This window comes from Cherax quadricarinatus, chromosome 68 (assembly GCF_038502225.1).
Source record: "Cherax quadricarinatus isolate ZL_2023a chromosome 68, ASM3850222v1, whole genome shotgun sequence".
NCBI lineage: Eukaryota > Metazoa > Arthropoda > Malacostraca > Decapoda > Parastacidae > Cherax > Cherax quadricarinatus.
The window spans coordinates 13,646,680-13,666,455 of NC_091359.1; the positions used below are offsets into that span (position 1 = coordinate 13,646,680).

The 19,776-nt window shown below is 37.9% G+C and overlaps 1 protein-coding gene across 1 annotated transcript; it reads right to left on the reverse strand.

Annotated features, from left to right (window-relative positions):
* Window positions 1–355: 355 nt before the first annotated feature.
* Prim1 (DNA primase small subunit) lies at window positions 356–18,079 on the reverse strand. Its single transcript, XM_053789649.2, has 9 exons — window positions 17,905–18,079; window positions 16,111–16,267; window positions 13,941–14,025; window positions 8,025–8,115; window positions 4,721–4,916; window positions 4,203–4,413; window positions 3,010–3,218; window positions 2,480–2,643; window positions 356–980 (listed from the first exon to the last, which is right to left on the reverse strand). The coding sequence occupies exons 1-9, from the start codon at window positions 18,011–18,013 to the stop codon at window positions 961–963; spliced, it is 1,242 nt and encodes a 413-aa protein (XP_053645624.2). The 5' UTR covers window positions 18,014–18,079; the 3' UTR covers window positions 356–960.
* Window positions 18,080–19,776: the final 1,697 nt, after the last annotated feature.

Sequence of the window (19,776 nt, forward strand, 5' to 3'; positions counted from 1 at the left end):
GTCTGCATTGTCTGTTGTTACCAGTTTCATTGCAGCTTATTACCACCTGTTTTTCTCAGAATATCTCTGCTAATGAATTTTCTCTCATTTCTTCCCGATTCCTCTGTTCCTACCTAATTACAGCTCCTTTTACCCTCCTTCTCATTTTACTCTCTAGAGCCTCCATTTATTTCATATTCTCTTCCCATCTTTGAGCTTTCTTTGTCATAACTGTCCTTTTCTCCTGACACCATTACTGCCATGGAAGGAGTCAGTGTAATTGTAAGCATGAATGAAGAAAAGTGTGAGAGTAAATGGGAAAGGATAGAAGACTCCTTGTCTTGTGCTCCTGTGGAATTATAAATAAACACCCAAGTATCTTTTACAGCATTATTATTATCCACCAGCTGAATTTGTTAGAAAGTCCTCTTAAAAAATCTAACAAATTAAAATATATGCAGCAGATACAATCACAGCCATTCATAATATTTAACTACATATGTTAGTGCCCAAGTTGATACTGAAGAACCTCACTTAAAAAATTCAGTAGGATACTACAGAATAAGATCTATGATGGAAATAATTTACAAGTTTAAAAGCCATGAAACTCAGTGCACTAAACAAATTTTCATACTTCAAAAAAATAAGTAAAGAGCCTTATACTGTACATTAAGATTTAAAATAAACTGTAAATATGTATGTTTTACTAGTAAGTTAAGTCCATCTTAATTTACTCTTAGTGATCCTTCCCTTCTACATGCATCTGTGCTGTATAGTCCTTGTGGCTTAGCGCTTCTTTTTGATTATAATAATAATAATACATGCATCTGAACAGCGCTGTATAGCCCTTGTGGCTTAGCGCTTCTTTTTGATTATAATAATAATAATACATGCATCTGGGACCATTATTCATATAGGTATTTTTTTCCTACAAATTTATTCATGAACAACACAGTACCATCTTGCTCTGCACCTCACTTCTTAAAAGTCCAAATACATTTCTGAAAAGAAAAAGTTACTGTTAGGTACTGGATGTAGTTTGTAGCAGCAGTAGGTGTGATATTTACAGAGTACCTAGACCCAGTGCTTATACAAATAAAAAAAAATAACAACATGCAACACACAGTTAAAAGAAAGATAAAATTAAACAATAAGCCACAAACATGAACAGCATTGTATGACCCTTTCAGGTTTAGTGCTTAATAATAATAATAATAATAATTATAATCATTATAAGCAAAATCCTACATGATTATGATAATAAATATTACAAAACATGAATAAAACACAGCACACACAAATACCAAGGTAAAATAACCAACACCTCAAACTTTACAGAAAATATTACTACAGTAGATACATGACTGAATTTGAAAAGCAATTATCCTTTTTACCATGCTGATGTGGTAGCAATAAATATTAAACAGCAAACTGCATTACATGAAAGTACATAATATTTTTAGTTCTTTTATTACTTTTAAAAAAAAAAAATTACCCTTGTCACCTATTAGGAGTTGACCCCTCAAGGAAGGTTCCTTGATGTTGGTGAGGGGCTCTTGATTTAGGGAATTGGATCTGTGCTCCAGTTCCCCGAATTAAGCCTGAATGCCTTCCACATATCCCCCCCCCAGGCGCTGTATAATCCTCCGGGTTTAGCGCTTCCCCCTTGATTATAATAATAATAATAATATTAGGAGTTGAGGAACTGAAAGATATACATGGATTTTCTTTTTTGGCTGCAGAGAGGATTATGATTATTATTGTAAGTAAACTTATGATTTAATGGATTTTGGAAATACATGGCAAAATCTGCTAGACTAATTGATTCCAGGACAGAGGACAAAATCCATTAGTTACAAAATTGTTTGTTATAGTTATGATCACAGAAAAAATCTCATTTTTCATCTATCAAACTTGCCATTACAAGCCATCTGTTCCTCTCTATCAGTCCATTAAATCAAGGGTTTACCAGGTATTTAAAAATGAGCACTAAACCCTACAAATCATATGGTGCTACAGACCAATTATATGCCTTTCCCCATTTAAAAGTAATATCTACAGAAAGAGTACTCGTGCCCCTTAAAGCAATTAAAGGAATACATTTTTATTTTTTTTTTGGGGGGGGGGATGGCAGGGAGGGAGAAGAGGCCAAAGAGAATACCATTTGGGAAAAAGAGAAACACACATATCATTAGGGCAAAGAAAAATACCATGGAATAACTATTATCCAAACTCTGTCCCTTGAAGCACACAAACATAACATAAATGATACAATCTAAGCTTACAGATATAACTCACGAAATCGTAATAACGTGATTGCAAATAGACCAGGGTACGGGTGGGGTCAGTGGCAAGTGAATCGTAAAACTCCAAGCCAGTGTGTAAGCCACTGGGCCACCTGGCCAGGTGGCTTACACCAAATTTTTTATTGCTAATACTACACAATAAATACCACACATCTATAATTTCTTATGATCACATTCTACATGTAATAACTTACCACTACGCTGTCTCCGAACAGAATTTTCCTTTGCTATGGCAGCCAAGAAGGACTCAAATAAAAGTACAGATTCTTTCATGGACGTTTTTTTGTACTCTGCGATAGCTCCTCGCTCTTCATCTGTCTTACCAGCGTCAAAACTGTTGATTTCTTCTACCAACTGACTGAAAATGCAATAAGAAACTGTTAGATCATCACTAGTGACTGCCTTGAAGAAACAAAAATGACCACAGAGGAAGCTCTTACTGGGGAAATGTCTTGCTCTAAGTGAAGTTTCATAAATAAAGCTTTACACAGTGAAGCATTACAATAAAAGCTTGTGTCTTTTCTTCATTATTGGCAGCAGTACGACATTTGGATTCAGTAACTGTCATCTTTAATAAGCATGGGGACGTCTAAGCGAGTACAAATAGAAAGTGTATCTGTCTCTCACTCAACTGATACAATCCACATGGGTTTAGCTCTTAACACAAATAATTAAATTATTTAATGGGCACGATTCAGACATGCAGTATACATCTTCCACCTACCTTAAATTTGGTACTGCCAGAGGATTAAATTGCTCTACTTTCTGTGGGTCAAAACAAACACACACACATCCAGTCTTTGGGTGGATGCAGAAGGGTGATTTCAGCAAGTGGTTTAGGCCCTTTGTGACATGGATATCCAGCCTTGGATACACCAGCTGAAGAATGATCTCCGTCAAAAGGTGTGGTCTCAAACCCTTTTTGTGATCAGCCTACAGAAAAATATACAAATACAAAAATACAATAATTTTTTTTTTTTTGCAGAATACAGATAATGTAGTTTACATGTAATAAAATATATTGTTGAGCACAAAAGAAAGCCACTAGCATGCGGTACATTTCAGTCAAAGTAATTCTAATGCTTAAAGACCTACTTAATAACCTATGTCGAGTTCTGAAGTACAGTTTTTAAATGTACAAAAACCGAGCAATAGCTAAATGAACAACAGTACAATTTTAAGTATGCATTAAAAACAGAAATAATGAGGCAGATACATATTACACTCATAAAAGAGATTATAGTAATAAATATGTTTTAAGATTTGGTAAGACGATTTTTACTGCAGTAAAATACATTTTTATTAGAAGTAGAATAAATCTACTAGGAGTAGAGGGTGGGACTTATGCTAGAAAAATGATGACTTGGAAAAGAATTCTGCTAGAAAGCAATAACTGCAGAGGAATTCTGCCATAAAAACTTTGAATACAAAGAACTGCATCAACACTTTCAACAAACAGCTTGCTTGAAATGCCCTGCATAACCATGGCATCCCATTTTTACTTTTAAATTATACTGAATTTTGTAAATAAAGTTTTGAAATGAAGTTTTTTTTTTAACACACCGGTCACATCCCACTGAGGCAGGTCAACCTAAAAAGAAAAAAGAAAGTTTTCTTTTTAAATTTAGTAATGTATACAGGAGAAAAGGTTACCAGCCCCTTGCTCCCAGCATTTTACTCACCTCTCACGACACATGGCTTACTGAGGAAGAATTTTGTTCCACTTCCCCATGGAGAAGGAAATAAAGTACAGGTAGTATTATTATTATTACTGTCACAATTATTATACCTTAAGTTAAATTACAGCCCTTTACTAAATACTTAAATCACTGTCACTTCACTGAAGGTGGCTAGTGTCACCATGCCTCAGAATTAAGAGTTTGACATTTATAATCTTTTACAAGATGCCAAGATTACCTTGTTGATAGCTTTCGTAATTTCTGTTTGGATAGTAGTCCATCGCTGTCTTGAGCTACTGCACTTTGGCATGGCTTTTCCCAAGGAGTCACGTAATGTTTGATCAGGGATTAGTGCAAGAATTTTATCCCAAAGCTCTGGAGTGCCTAACAGATCTTGGTCGTCTAAAATAAGGTCATGAAAATATTTCTTGGCAATTTCTTCAGCTCGTCTGCAAATTAAATATACCATTAAATTACTTGCTAATAGTACAAATTTACATGAGAATTTTTTTTCACCATAAAATTATTCATAGCAAATAAAAATTGTTAAAAATGGTAAACCCCATTAAGCACAAGAAGAGATGGAGGACCAATCCTCTGCCTCAAAGCACGAAGCAAAGAAAAAATAAAGCAACAAACATTATACAGATATATGGCACACTAGGCCTGGTCAAAGACTGGGCCGAGGGGGCACTGACCCTGGAATTCCCTCCAGGGAGACACTAGTCTTAAGAAGAGTATTCTTCAAGAACTTACTTGAGAGAAGGATGAATCTTTTGCGGAATGTTAACTTTCTTAGCTTGACTGTCACCTCCTCGAAGCAGTTGTAGATATTCAGCTAGAGCAGATCTTGCCGACTGTGACAACACACGGGCTTTTTCATCACACACCCAACAATGGATGCCACGACGACCAGAGTACACCCACAGAATGTGCTGATACCCAAAGTCCTCTAGTCACAAATTGAAGTGTGTTAATACATCAGGTAAATCTACCCAAATGATATAAGCCATCTAATGCTCATCTGAGGGTTTGCAAGTCTTCCCACATGTACAATTTTTTTTTCAACATGCTGGCCATATCCTACCAAGGCAGGGTGACCTTAAAAGAAAAAACAGACATTTTCCTTTTTAAATTTAGTAATTAATACAGGAAAAGGGGACACTAGCCCCTTGCTCCCGAGATTTTAGTAGCCTTCTATAACACGCATGGCTTACAGAGGAAGAATTCTTTTCCACTTCCCCATGGTGGCATGCAATATCCTTACTTAATTTTGATCATGATGTTGACACTTCCCTGAAATATATAAAGAAAAGGTGCAGACTAAGATTTTATTTTGACTTTCGTTCTGTGTAAAGCTTGATAGATTTCTATACATAGCAAAACTTTGCCACAATAAAAGAATCCTCTCTAGCTGTGTCTTCTCTTCAGTACCATCAGCAGTATGACCCAGTGCACAATACAAAAGATGGCCATGTTTCACAACACTGTACTGAGCTTGGCAGTTGTAAAACTGTAAGGCCCCATTCATACGGTTCTTAACCCTTTGACTGTTTCGGTCGTATATATACGTCTCATGAGCCACCGTGTTTGACGTATATATACTCAAAAATTCTAGCAGCTTCAAATCAAGCAGGAGAAAGCTGGTAGGCCCACATGTGAGAGAATGGGTCTGTGTGGTCAGTGTGCACCATATAAAAAAAAAAATCCTGCAGCACGCAGTGCACAATGAGAAAAAAAAACTCCGACCATGTTTTTGGATGAAAACACTGACTTTGTGGTGCATTTTCGTATAGTATTTATGGTTGCATTCTCATTTTCTTGGTCTCATTTGACAGAATGGAAAACATATTATAGAAATAGAGGTGATTTTGATTGGTTTTACTTTTACTATGAAAAGAACCTTGAAATGGAGCTCCAAGTAGGAGAAATGTTTGATTTTTCCCGATGTTCAAAAGTAAACAAATGATGTCATTGTCCAATAAATGTCCAACTAGCCATTCTAATATGCAGTCATGAATGGGTTGACATTATTTATACAATTGTTATAATATTGCAGTAGTCTGCATAACAGTGAATCTTCTATTTTTTGTTTGAATAAAAATCAGAATAGAAAGCAAGAGTAATATCAGAGGGGCCTGGAGATATGACTGATGAACAAAGATAATGTTATTTTAGAGCCAGGAATGTCTGCCTTGTTCATTCTGGACCCTATTTTGAAATTGGCATATTTTTTAATTTGCATGAAATTGGCCAAATTACAAATTTCTGACCGCATTACTGGGTAGTTGTAATCTGTAAATGGGCAGTTTTCTGTATTCAATCGATAGAACAAATGGAGTTCTAAAGAAATAGTTATGAGTTTGGTCGAATGGAACAATGGAATTAGCTAAAAATAGGGCTCAAAGTGGGCAAAATCGCCGATTCATAAATATCGCTGAGAGCATAATTCGCGAGAGCATAATTCCATAAGTTTTCCATCAAATTTTGTCCTTTTGGTGTCATTACCATCGGGAAAAGATTCTCTATCACTTCATAAGAACAAATAATTTTTTTTTTTTTTCAAAAATTTTTCGACACCAGGAGACACCTCAGGATTTGGGGTTGCAACAGTCAAGGGGTTAATAAGATGCCGGTGGTCCTTTTCTTATGTAACTGTTGTACAAAAATGGCAATAATGGTGGTGCAGCAGTATAAACACTGAACATGATGAATGATGGCTCAACTGAAAGCTAACAAAAAATGTGGAACACCGCAAATAAGTGCTGTATATGTGGGACCCTTCTGTAACTGGTTCCTCAGTGGCCAGTTTGTAAGTGTTGATGTGTGTAAGAACATCTGTAAGTTGCTGACCACCACCTCTCCCTATTTTCTCCCTAGCTCACTTTCAGCATCCTTCTCTATTTTGCCTTTACCTTCAATTCAATTCAATTCAATTCAAAGTTTATTCTCTATAAGGATTACAATGCTGAGTTTACAGAATTTGGTTATTGTGTGGTTTACATGTAGTAAAATAATAATTACAGAGTGTACCACTAGAACACCTAGCATGGCTAGGCATTTCGGGCAGACTTAAATCAAATCTTAAGTTTAAAATATTACAAAATTATGAGGCGAGTTGGTATTATGGCTAAGTGACTAAATACTAGTTTGTGAGTTTAGCAATGTGAATGCTTTTGTTTTGGCACTATACATAGTTTCAGTATTGGAGTATCACAGGCCAACTTATGACTAGTTAAGATACATTATTTTGAGCTTGAGATTGATATTTCTGTTTATGGTCAAATGGGTGAGTGAGTGTAAGTGTTAACCACCAGGTGGTATTCGTGTAATTAGTTGACAGGGTGTATCAGGGAGATAAGATGTTTTCTGATGGTAGTTTTGAAGGTGATGAATGTGTCTGCAGTTTTAGAATTTTCAGGTAGGGTGTTCCAGATTTTAGGGCCTTTGACATACACTGAATTTTTGTAAAGGTTTAGTCGGACACAGGGAATGTCATAGAGATGTTTGTGTCTGGTGTTGTGCCTGTGGGTTCTGTCACAACTATCAAGAAAGCATTTTAGGTCAAGGTTAATATTGGAATTTAAGGTCCTGTAGATGTAGATTGCACATAGATTACCCACATTCAACACAACCATTTCCTCAAATTCCACCATTCCATCAAATTCATAACCTTTACCATTTAGCTTGCCACATTATTAGCTAATTATAAATAAAATCTTATTTAACCCTAATTTTTGCCCACCTTAATGATTTTTTTATTAACACATCGGCCATTTCCCACCAAGGCAGGGTGACCCAAGAAAGAAGAAACATTTTCATCATCACTCACTCCATCACCTTAATGATACTGTGTACTATTAAAATCCTTAATGCTATTTTATAAAAAAAATTAAATCCTTAAAGCTATTCTATAAAAAAAATTAATCATAATTTGTTTCTGCACATTGAAAGGGATAATTTTAATATATCCTACATGGCAGCACTTCGAAAAGAAGCAACCAAATAAAATAAATACCAATAATAGCAGAAAACTATACAACAGCATTGACTATCTTACGTCTAAGAGCAGACTCCAAGATCTTGACAGCAATGGTCATGAATTTCCAGCACTTTCGACATATCGCGGCTCCAGAACAACAAGTTCGAACCTGCATAAGTCACAAATACAAAACGAATACAAATTATTGTGATATACATGAATAGAAAACAATGCAGAATCAAATTAAGCAAGATGATATACAGTGGACCCCCGGTTAACGATTTTAATCCGTGCAAGAGGGGTAATTGTTATGCGAAATAATCGTTATGCGAATGAATTTTCCCCATAAGAAATAATGGAAATAAAATTAATCCGTGCAAGACACCCAAAAGTATGAAAAAAAAAATTTTACCACATGAAATATACATTTTCCCACACACAAAGAGAAGGATACATGCACAATAGTAGAGTAGTACATGCACAGTATATATTGTGCATGTACTAGTCTACTAAATGAAGAATAAATGACACTTACCTTTATTGAAGATGCAGCAATGACTGATGAGACACTGTGTCCTGGGAGTGCCTTTTCCTCCTGAGTACTGTAGGTCCTGTTTGGCATTTTCTTCCCGAACAGGCCTTATCACACTGTGTATGCTACTACGATTCTTAAATCTCTCAAACCAACCTTTGCTGGCTTTAAATTCACCAATATGAGCACTAGTTCCAGGCATTTTTCCCTGTTCACCTGGGTGTTAGTCGACTTGTGTGGGTTGCATCCTGGGAGACAAGATTAAGGACCCCAATGGAAATAAGTTAGACAGTCTTCGATGACACTGACTTTTTTGGGTTATCCTGGGTGGCAAATCCTCTGGGGTTAATTGTTTCTTGGTATTCTCAATAAGCCACACCAACAACGGTGCTACAGCAGCAGCAGCAGCTGACAGTGCAGCAGCAGCAGCAGCTGACAGTGCAGCAGCAGCAGCAGCTGTACCACCAATAGTAGCGATGGTTGATTGGGGTTTATTATACAACCTGGCCAGCTCGGAGACATGCACTCCACTTTCATACTTATCAATGATCTTTTTCTTCATTATTATATTTTATTTTTTTATTATCACACTGGCCGATTCCCACCAAGGCAGGGTGGCCCGAAAAAGAAAAACTTTCACCATCATTCACTCCATCACTGTCTTGCCAGAAGGGTGCTTTACACTACAGTTTTTAAACTGCAACATTAACACCCCTCCTTCAGAGTGCAGGCACTGTACTTCCCATCTCCAGGACTCAAGTCCGGCCTGCCGGTTTCCCTGAATCCCTTCATAAATGTTACTTTGCTCACACTCCAACAGCACGTCAAGTATTAAAAACCATTTGTCTCCATTCACTCCTATCAAACACGCTCACGCATGCCTGCTGGAAGTCCAAGCCCCTCGCACACAAAACCTCCTTTACCCCCTCCCTCCAACCCTTCCTAGGCCGACCCCTACCCTGCCTTCCTTCCACTACAGACTGATACACTCTTGAAGTCATTCTGTTTCGCTCCATTCTCTCTACATGTCCGAACCACCTCAACAACCCTTCCTCAGCCCTCTGGACAACAGTTTTGGTAATCCCGCACCTCCTCCTAACTTCCAAACTACGAATTCTCTGCATTATATTCACACCACACATTGCCCTCAGACATGACATCTCCACTGCCTCCAGCCTTCTCCTCGCTGCAACATTCATCACCCACGCTTCACACCCATATAAGAGCGTTGGTAAAACTATACTCTCATACATTCCCCTCTTTGCCTCCAAGGACAAAGTTCTTTGTCTCCACAGACTCCTAAGTGCACCACTCACTCTTTTTCCCTCATCAATTCTATGATTCACCTCATCTTTCATAGACCCATCCGCTGACACGTCCACTCCCAAATATCTGAATACGTTCACCTCCTCCATACTCTCTCCCTCCAATCTGATATTCAATCTTTCATCACCTAATCTTTTTGTTATCCTCATAACCTTACTCTTTCCTGTATTCACCTTTAATTTTCTTCTTTTGCACACCCTACCAAATTCATCCACCAATCTCTGCAGCTTCTCTTCAGAATCTCCCAAAAGTACAGTGTCATCAGCAAAGAGCAGCTGTGACAACTCCCACTTTGTGTGTGATTCTTTATCTTTTAACTCCACACCTCTTGCCAAGACCCTCGCATTTACTTCTCTTACAACCCCATCTATAAATATATTAAACAACCATGGTGACATCACACATCCTTGTCTAAGGCCTACTTTTACTGGGAAAAAATTTCCCTCTTTCCTACATACTCTAACTTGAGCCTCACTATCCTCGTAAAAACTCTTCACTGCTTTCAGTAACCTACCTCCTACACCATACACTTGCAACATCTGCCACATTGCCCCCCTATCCACCCTGTCATACGCCTTTTCCAAATCCATAAATGCCACAAAGACCTCTTTAGCCTTATCCAAATACTGTTCACTTATATGTTTCACTGTAAACACCTGGTCCACACACCCCCTACCTTTCCTAAAGCCTCCTTGTTCATCTGCTATCCTATTCTCTGCCTTACTCTTAATTCTTTCAATTATAACTCTACCATACACTTTACCAGGTACACTCAACAGACTTATCCCCCTATAATTTTTGCACTCTCTTTTATCCCCTTTGCCTTTATACAAAGGAACTATGCATGCTCTCTGCCAATCACTAGGTACCTTACCCTCTTCCATACATTTATTAAATAATTGCACCAACCACTCCAAAACTATATCCCCACCTGCTTTTAACATTTCTATCTTTATCCCATCAATCCTGGCTGCCTTACCCCCTTTCATTTTACCTACTGCCTCACGAACTTCCCTCACACTCACAACTGGCTCTTCCTCACTCCTACAAGATGTTACTCCTCCTTGCCCTATACACGAAATCACAGCTTCCCTATCTTCATCAACATTTAACAATTCCTCAAAATATTCCCTCCATCTTCCCAATACCTCTATCTCTCCATTTAATAACTCTCCTCTCCTATTTTTAACTGACAAATCCATTTGTTCTCTAGGCTTTCTTAACTTGTTAATCTCACTCCAAAACTTTTTCTTATTTTCAACAAAATTTGTTGATAACATCTCACCCACTCTCTCATTTGCTCTCTTTTTACATTGCTTCACCACTCTCTTAACCTCTCTCTTTTTCTCCATATACTCTTCCCTCCTTGCATCACTTCTACTTTGTAAAAACTTCTCATATGCTAACTTTTTCTCCCTTACTACTCTCTTTACATCATCATTCCACCAATCGCTCCCCTTCCCTCCTGCACCCACTTTCCTGTAACCACAAACTTCTGCTGAACACTCTAACACTACATTTTTAAACCTACCCCATACCTCTTCGACCCCATTGCCTATGCTCTCGTTAGCCCATCTATCCTCCAATAGCTGTTTATATCTTACCCTAACTGCCTCCTCTTTTAGTTTATAAACCTTCACCTCTCTCTTCCCTGATGCTTCTATTCTCCTTGTATCCCATCTACCTTTTACTCTCAGTGTAGCTACAACTAGAAAGTGATCTGATATATCTGTGGCCCCTCTATAAACATGTACATCCTGAAGTCTACTCAACAGTCTTTTATCTACCAATACATAGTCCAACAAACTACTGTCATTTCGCCCTACATCATATCGTGTATACTTATTTATCCTCTTTTTCTTAAAATATGTATTACCTATAACTAAACCCCTTTCTATACAAAGTTCAATCAAAGGGCTCCCATTATCATTTACACCTGGCACCCCAAACTTACCTACCACACCCTCTCTAAAAGTTTCTCCTACTTTAGCATTCAGGTCCCCTACCACAATTACTCTCTCACTTGGTTCAAAGGCTCCTATACATTCACTTAACATCTCCCAAAATCTCTCTCTCTCCTCTGCATTCCTCTCTTCTCCAGGTGCATACACGCTTATTATGACCCACTTCTCGCATCCAACCTTTACTTTAATCCACATAATTCTTGAATTTACACATTCATATTCTCTTTTCTCCTTCCATAACTGATCATTTAACATTACTGCTACCCCTTCCTTTGCTCTAACTCTCTCAGATAATCCAGATTTAATCCCATTTATTTCCCCCCACTGAAACTTTCCTACCCCCTTCAGCTTTGTTTCGCTTAGAGCCAGGACATCCAACTTCTTTTCATTCATAACATCAGCAATCATCTGTTTCTTGTCATCCGCACTACATTCACGCACATTTAAGCATCCCAGTTTTATAAAGTTTTTCTTCTTCTCTTTTTTAGTAAATGTATACAGGAGAAGGGGTTACTAGCCCATTGCTCCCTTTTTCTTCATCTCTATTGTAATTCTCACCCTTATTGCTGTAGGGTTGGCACTAGAAGCTTTCTTGGGGCCCATGGTCACTTATTTTCCAGAAAAAGCACCGAAAACACTGTAATAATACGAAATATTTCGATTGTATGCTTGGATGTTACCGCGGAGGCTGGCTGGTAAACAATGCCACCGGCGGAACATGTGAGCGTGGCTCAGGCCGCACATTGGACGCGTCTCGGACGAAAATCGGTAAGCGGGTTTTTAAGCGGTATGTGAGGCAAAATTTTTGCAATTAAAGTAAGCGGTATGCGAAATAATCGCTATGTGATGCCATCGTTATGCGGGGGTCCACTGTACAGTGGACCCTCGACTAACGATATTAATTGGTACCCGAGAACGAATATTGTTAGTCGAGTTTTTTTTAGCATTAGTCGAGGTAAAATGTTAGCGTTAGTCAAGGCAAAATGTTAGCGTTAAAATGTATCGCTAGTCGGATTTAACGTTATACAATGCCATCGTTGGTCGAGGGTTCACTGTATATGGATATCATTTTAACGTGACCTACTCCCTTCAAGGAAGATGCTGTGAAATTACTTTTACCTTTGATATACCTTTCATGAGTTTCAAGTTTTACTACTCAGAGGTTGACGGGCTTTTAATCTGAATAACTACAACTACCCTCCCTAAGAGCAACAGCTAACCTTGTGATCCTTTATTGACAACGTTTCATCCACACATCGGGCTTTACCAAGTCACAAACAGATCTACCTGGGTGGAAGGTACGTGAGTATTTATAGGATGAGGTCAGGATGAGAATGCCGGGTCAGGTGGAAAATGCTGCATGTGACAATCTACTGAGTAGGGTTATAGAGTCTAATACCTTGGGTAGCTTGGAAGAGAAATTTGATTAGTATATGAGTAGACCTTCTGCAGTGTTCCTCCATTCTTATGTTCTTATGAGGGATAGCAACGAAGAACATAAGAATGGAGGAACACTGCAGAAGGTCTACTCATATACTTATCCTTCCAAGCTACCCAAGGTATTAGACTCTATAAACTTACTCAGTAGACTGTCACATGCAGCATTCTCGACCTGACCTCATCCTATATATACTCACGTACCTTCCACCCAGGTAGATCTGTTTGTGACTTGATAAAGCCCACTATGTGGGCGAAACATCGTCAATAAAGGATCACATTACACTGAATAAGTGTTCATATTTCCATTGTGTAAGTATTTTATACCATTTATTTCCAACAGTTAACCTCCTTCAAGAACTGTAGCTACCCTCCCTGAAAAACTACAACTACCCTCCTATTCTTCAAGTCAAACTTGACTAGCACAGTGTCCCATGGCTCAGCTGGCAACACTCTCGCCTCACATACTGAGTATCAGTGCTTCAATCTCCAGTATGGGTTGAAATGTTGGACATTTTCCTTACACCTGCCATCCCTGTTCACCTAGCAGTAAATAGGTACATACCTGGGTGTTAGTCGACTGGTGTGGGTTGCATCCTGTAGAGACAGACAGTCCTCAATAATGCACTGACTTTCTTGGGTTATCCTGGGTGGCTAACCCTCAAGGCTAAAAATTCAAATAAATCTGATCTTACTTCCCTATGAATATAATTATACAGTAATATTGTGACTTACCTCATCATAATCAGTCATATCAATATCAAACACAAGTTCTTTCTCTTGTGGTGTAAATATTGCGACTGCTCGATGATCCTTTGGCCTGAAATTGTAAAAAAATATGATAGAGATACATTAATAATATTGCAATAACCAATTTGTGGATTTGTGGCACACACACACACAAAGAAGGCTATGCCATGTATACTGGCCATGGGTTAGACAAATTTTTAAATGTCAAAAATAATCAAAATGACAAAATATGTACAATATTTTAAACTATGTGCATTTTAAATAATAATATTTGCTTATTAAATATGCAGGAAGTCATATACTTCCCAAAATGCAAATACAATGACTGTTCAATATCTGCTATCAAAGCAAAGACAGGCGCTATTTCACAGATTCTCTATTTTCAAAATAATACTGAATGAGTAACCGTTTCAGGGTCAAGACCCCTTGATCTGAGACTTCTTCTCTGGGTCACCAAAAAAAAAAAATCTTATGAAATGATAAAAGAATCTTTTTCTGAAAGCAATGACACCAAAAGTACCAAATTTGATGGAAAACTTATGGAATTACGCTTCACAAATTTTGCGGTCTCAGTAATATTTACACACCAGCAATTTCACCGATTTGAGTCCTATTTTAGACCAATTCCACTGTTCCAGTCGACCAAACAGTTACTTTGCTAGTATGCCTTCCATTCTATCAACTGAGCACAAGAAACTGCCCATTTAACTATTTCAACTACCAAATAAAGTGATCAGAAATTGGTAATTTGGCTAATTTCACACAAAATTAAAAAATGCCAATTTAAAAACAGGGTCCAGAATAAACAATATAAATATTTCTGGCACTAAACAATATTTCCCCTGTTCATTAGTTACATCCCCAGGCCTCTCTTATATTACATTTGCTGTCCATTTTGAATATTCACACAAAAAAAATTAGAAAATTTACTGTATTATTGTAATACTAGCACATTTGTGAATGCATATTAGACTGGCCAGTTGGACACTGCAAACTCACTAATTGAAACCATATACACAGCCAAAGTTTTGTTTTCCCATCATGCATTGCATGGGGCAGGATTTTTTTATATGATGCACACTCACTGCATAGACCCATTCTCTCATATCTAGGCCAAAATTTATCATTCACAGCTTTTCTGGATAAGCTGAGCTCAAAACTGTAGTACTAAATCACAGACCATGGGAGGGTTAAATATGTAGTTGTACATAAATGGTACAGCCTCTCCTCACTTAACAATGGAGTTCCATCCCTAAGACCATGTCGGTAAATGAATCTTTGCTAAGTGAGGAATATACTATAATGGTAGTGGGTTTGTGTCAACCATCTTTGATATTGTTTCAATGTCACCGTTGCACCATTTATAACATTTCTGGTATATTCTTAAATGTTTATGCAGCAGTGTACCATATATTGTAATAAATCTGTGTATCTTTATTTGTTGACATTTCACCAACCAGTGACTTTATCAATAAAACTGTATTGATAAAGCTACTGGTTGGTGAAACGTCTAGTAATAAAGATACCCAGATGTTGCACATGGGTAAAATATAAATGAAACATGCTAAGGAAACTGAGTTATTAGCAAACTAAACAATTAGATTTTAGAATCCAAGCATTCCAAAAATGTGCTGACATGGAATCCAAATAAACAATAGCAACAAGAATGTTGTGCAAAAGAAAGCAAAAGAAAGAGCAAAAGAAAACAAAACCTGAAGTTCAAAAATCCTCTTTTTAAAGACCGACAAAAATTTTGTCATTCGACTTTCAACACGATAAATAACAGCCTATATCAGTAATAATCATCACGGAATAAAAGGTCACGGGATAAAATGAATAAACAAGATAAGAAAGGATACTATAGTATAACAGAATAATTTTTTCCTACCACAGTGCAGTACCACAGTAGCCATTTCCTAACAATGAAGGGTGACCCAAAGAAGGGTACACATTCACTATTACTCTATTACTGTGACAATATTCATGTGAAAGCACTAAAGGAGAATAGAAGATATCCAGGTTTGATCCAAGAAAGCAAAAGACAGCTTCAATTCCTTGGATTAGGAGCTCCTCACAAGCATAAGGGCACCCTACTGAAGTGACACTAGTTCAAAAGCTGTCAATAATGCAATACACCCACATATAATTTTCATACCTAGATGAGTAGACAGCTCCAATATCAATTTTATATGGACAATGCTTCTTAATCTCCTTCTCCATATCCTCTTCATCCTTAAAGGACTGGTAGCGAATGTATATGTCATCAGCGAGGGTGAAGGAGAATTCTCGCTTCTGGAAATAGTTGAACGGAACTGCAAGAAAGTGAGAACTTTGTAAATAAACATGCCTCATTCAACAGGTATTTAAAAGGGCTGCTGTTCTGAACTTCAACAATGTTTGCATTAAGCACAGGATTATTACGTGATGCATAGGCACATAGATGAAATAAATTACATCAATGGAAATTACTCACTTCGACTTTTTTGGGGAGTTATCCTAGGTAATGTACACATATGCTGCTATGCATGATACTTTATATAACTGTATTTTTGTGTACCTGTACCTGAAAAAACTTACTGTGCTTAACCTAGGATACACTACTATTGATGGTATACAGTAATGATAAGTTGATGATTAAGACACATCTGCAACACTTGTTTTATTCATTAACCTACGATAAGATTTGTTTGGATTTCTAACCCGGAGGGTTAGTCACCCAGGATAACCCAAGAAAGACGGTGCATCATCATAGACTGTCTCGTATTTCCGTCGAGGTTCTTCAATCTTGTCCCCCAGGATGCAACCCAAACCAGTCTTCTAACACCCAGGTACCTACTTGCTTGCTAGGTGAACAGGACAGCAGGACTTGCTAATACGTCCCACCTCATCCAGGACTTGACCCAGGTACTTTCAGATGTTAGCTTAAAATGCTCTGAGGTATCAATTCTACAAAACTAATACTAGCAACTGTGCAGAGATCATGTTACCTCAAATTGTGTTAGAGTTAGAAACTAAAATCAATATTATACCAGGAGGAACTGAACATGCTTGTGAAATACCTTCTGTATGTGGCAGGGCATTAATTATATACCTTCTATACAGCAATAAAAGATTATAATGGGTTACCTAATCATGTTAGGGACAAGAATAGTGTAAATCAAGACAAGCAAAAAGAAATCTAATTCTCAAAGCTACAGAAAAGAGAGAGATATTTTTGTTGTATTGATAAAATACGTTATCCTAGGTAATTGACACATATGTTACTAGGTATTCTAATTGTACTTACGTGTACCTGTACCTAAATAAACATACTAATACTGTAGTATTTAACTGACATTGCTGGTAATGTAGACTATATGTAATCTTGTAATTTTAAGTTTCAATTTGTATTATCTGTATTATTGTTATTATAATCATGGGGGAGCACTAAACACATATGATTATACATCTGTATTATTTGTAGCATTATTATTTCTTAAGATAAGATAAGATAAGATTTCGTTCGGATTTTTAACCCTGGAGGGTTAGCCACCCAGGATAACCCAAGAAAGTCAGTGCGTCATCGAGGACTGTCTGACTTATTTCCATTGTGGTCCTTAATCTTGTCCCCCAGGATGCGACCCACACCAGTCGACTAACACCCAGGTACCTATTTGCTGCTAGGTGAACAGGACAATAGTGTAAGGAAACGTGTCGAAATGTTTCCACCCTCCGGGAATCGAACCCGGGCCCTCCGTGTGTGAGGCGGGAGCTTTAGCTGACTACTCTTGTTAAATCCTCATAATAAATCACCAATGTACAACTATAACATATATGTGCTTAATATAACATTGCTAAAAATTATATTTAAAATGATATTCATCGTGAAAAGGACTTATCTAAGATCTTTTTTTTTTCATAGTGGTAGGTAAGACCGTATTAAAGATATTTTACAAAAACGTCTCCTCACCTAGTCCATAACTAAGCCACTTGTAGTACTGTGAATATGGGAAGAGCCTTTTATAATAGACAGGCAGAAGATCAGGTAATAATTCTGCATTAAACTCCTGAGACGGCATCTTGTTGACAAACAATTTTGGCGCGCAATGTTTCTCTAAATCACCTGCTGTTAGTTAAGTCTTCCATCCAACACTCAAAATATGGATAATGTGGATGCATTGACTGCTATAAAATTAGTGAATTCGGAGAAATCTCACTCTGAAATGTTCAAGAAATTACAAAGTATATTGCCAACTATTCTGGAAAAATTCCTGATTGCCTAATGGAAATAAGTCACTTTATCTGACCAGGTTCTCTACACATATGCTGCTATGTATGATAATTCTATGTAACTGAATTTGTGTATACCTGAATAAACTTACTTACTTACACAACACTACACAACACTACACTGCACTACACTACACAACACTGCACTTCAATATCTGCACAACACTACACAACACTACACTGCACAACACTACACAACACTACACTGCACAACACTGCACAACACTACACAACACTACACAACACTACACTGCACAACACTGCACAACACTACACTGCACAACACTACACTGCACAACACTACACTGCACAACACTACACAACACTACACAACACTACACTGCACAACACTACACTGCACAACACTACACAACACTACACTGCACAACACTACACAACACTACACTGCACAACACTACACAACACTACACTGCACAACACTACACAACACTACACTCCACAACACTACACAACACTACACTGCACAACACTACACAACACTGCGCAACACTACACAACACAACACTGCACAACACTACACAACACTACACTGCACAACACTACACAACACTACACTGCACAACACTACACAACACTACACTGCACAACACTACACAACACTGCACAACACTACACAACACTACACTGCACAACACTACACAACACTACACTGCACAACACTACACAACACTACACTGCACAACACTACACAACACTACACTGCACAACACTACACAACACTACACTGCACAACACTACACAACACTACACTGCACAACACTACACAACACTACACTGCACAACACTACACAACACTGCACAACACTACACAACACTACACTGCACAACACTACACAACACTACACTGCACAACACTACACAACACTGCACAACACTACACAACACTACACTACACAACACTACACAATACTACACTACACAACACTACACAACACTACACTGCACAACACTACACAACACTACACTGCACAACACTACACAACACTACACTGCACAACAGTACACAACACTACACTGCACAACACTACACAACACTACACTGCACAACACTACACAACACTACACTGCACAACACTACACAACACTACACTGCACAACACTACACTGCACAACACTACACAACACTGCACTGCACAACACTACACAACACTGCACTGCACAACACTACACAACACTACACTGCACAACACTACACAACACTACACTGCACAACAGTACACAACACTACACTGCACAACACTACACAACACTACACTGCACAACACTACACAACACTACACTGCACAACACTACACAACACTACACTGCACAACACTACACTGCACAACACTACACAACACTGCACTGCACAACACTACACAACACTACACTGCACAACACTACACAACACTACACTGCACAACACTACACTGCACAACACTACACAACACTACACTGCGCAACACTACACAACACTGCACTGCACAACACTACACAACACTGCACTGCACAACACTACACAACACTACACTGCACAACACTACACTGCACA

Excerpts from the sequence above, each read along its gene's own strand:
- Prim1 (XM_053789649.2), bottom strand. The coding sequence starts at position 18,013 with ATGCCGTCTCAGGAGTTTAATGCAGAATTATTACCTGATCTTCTGCCT. Across the intron at positions 8,116-13,940 it reads ATATGACTGATTATGATGAG|GTTCGAACTTGTTGTTCTGG; the intron begins GTAAGTCACAAT and ends TGACTTATGCAG. Across the intron at positions 4,917-8,024 it reads CTTGGAGTCTGCTCTTAGAC|AGGACTTTGGGTATCAGCAC; the intron begins GTAAGATAGTCA and ends ATTTGTGACTAG.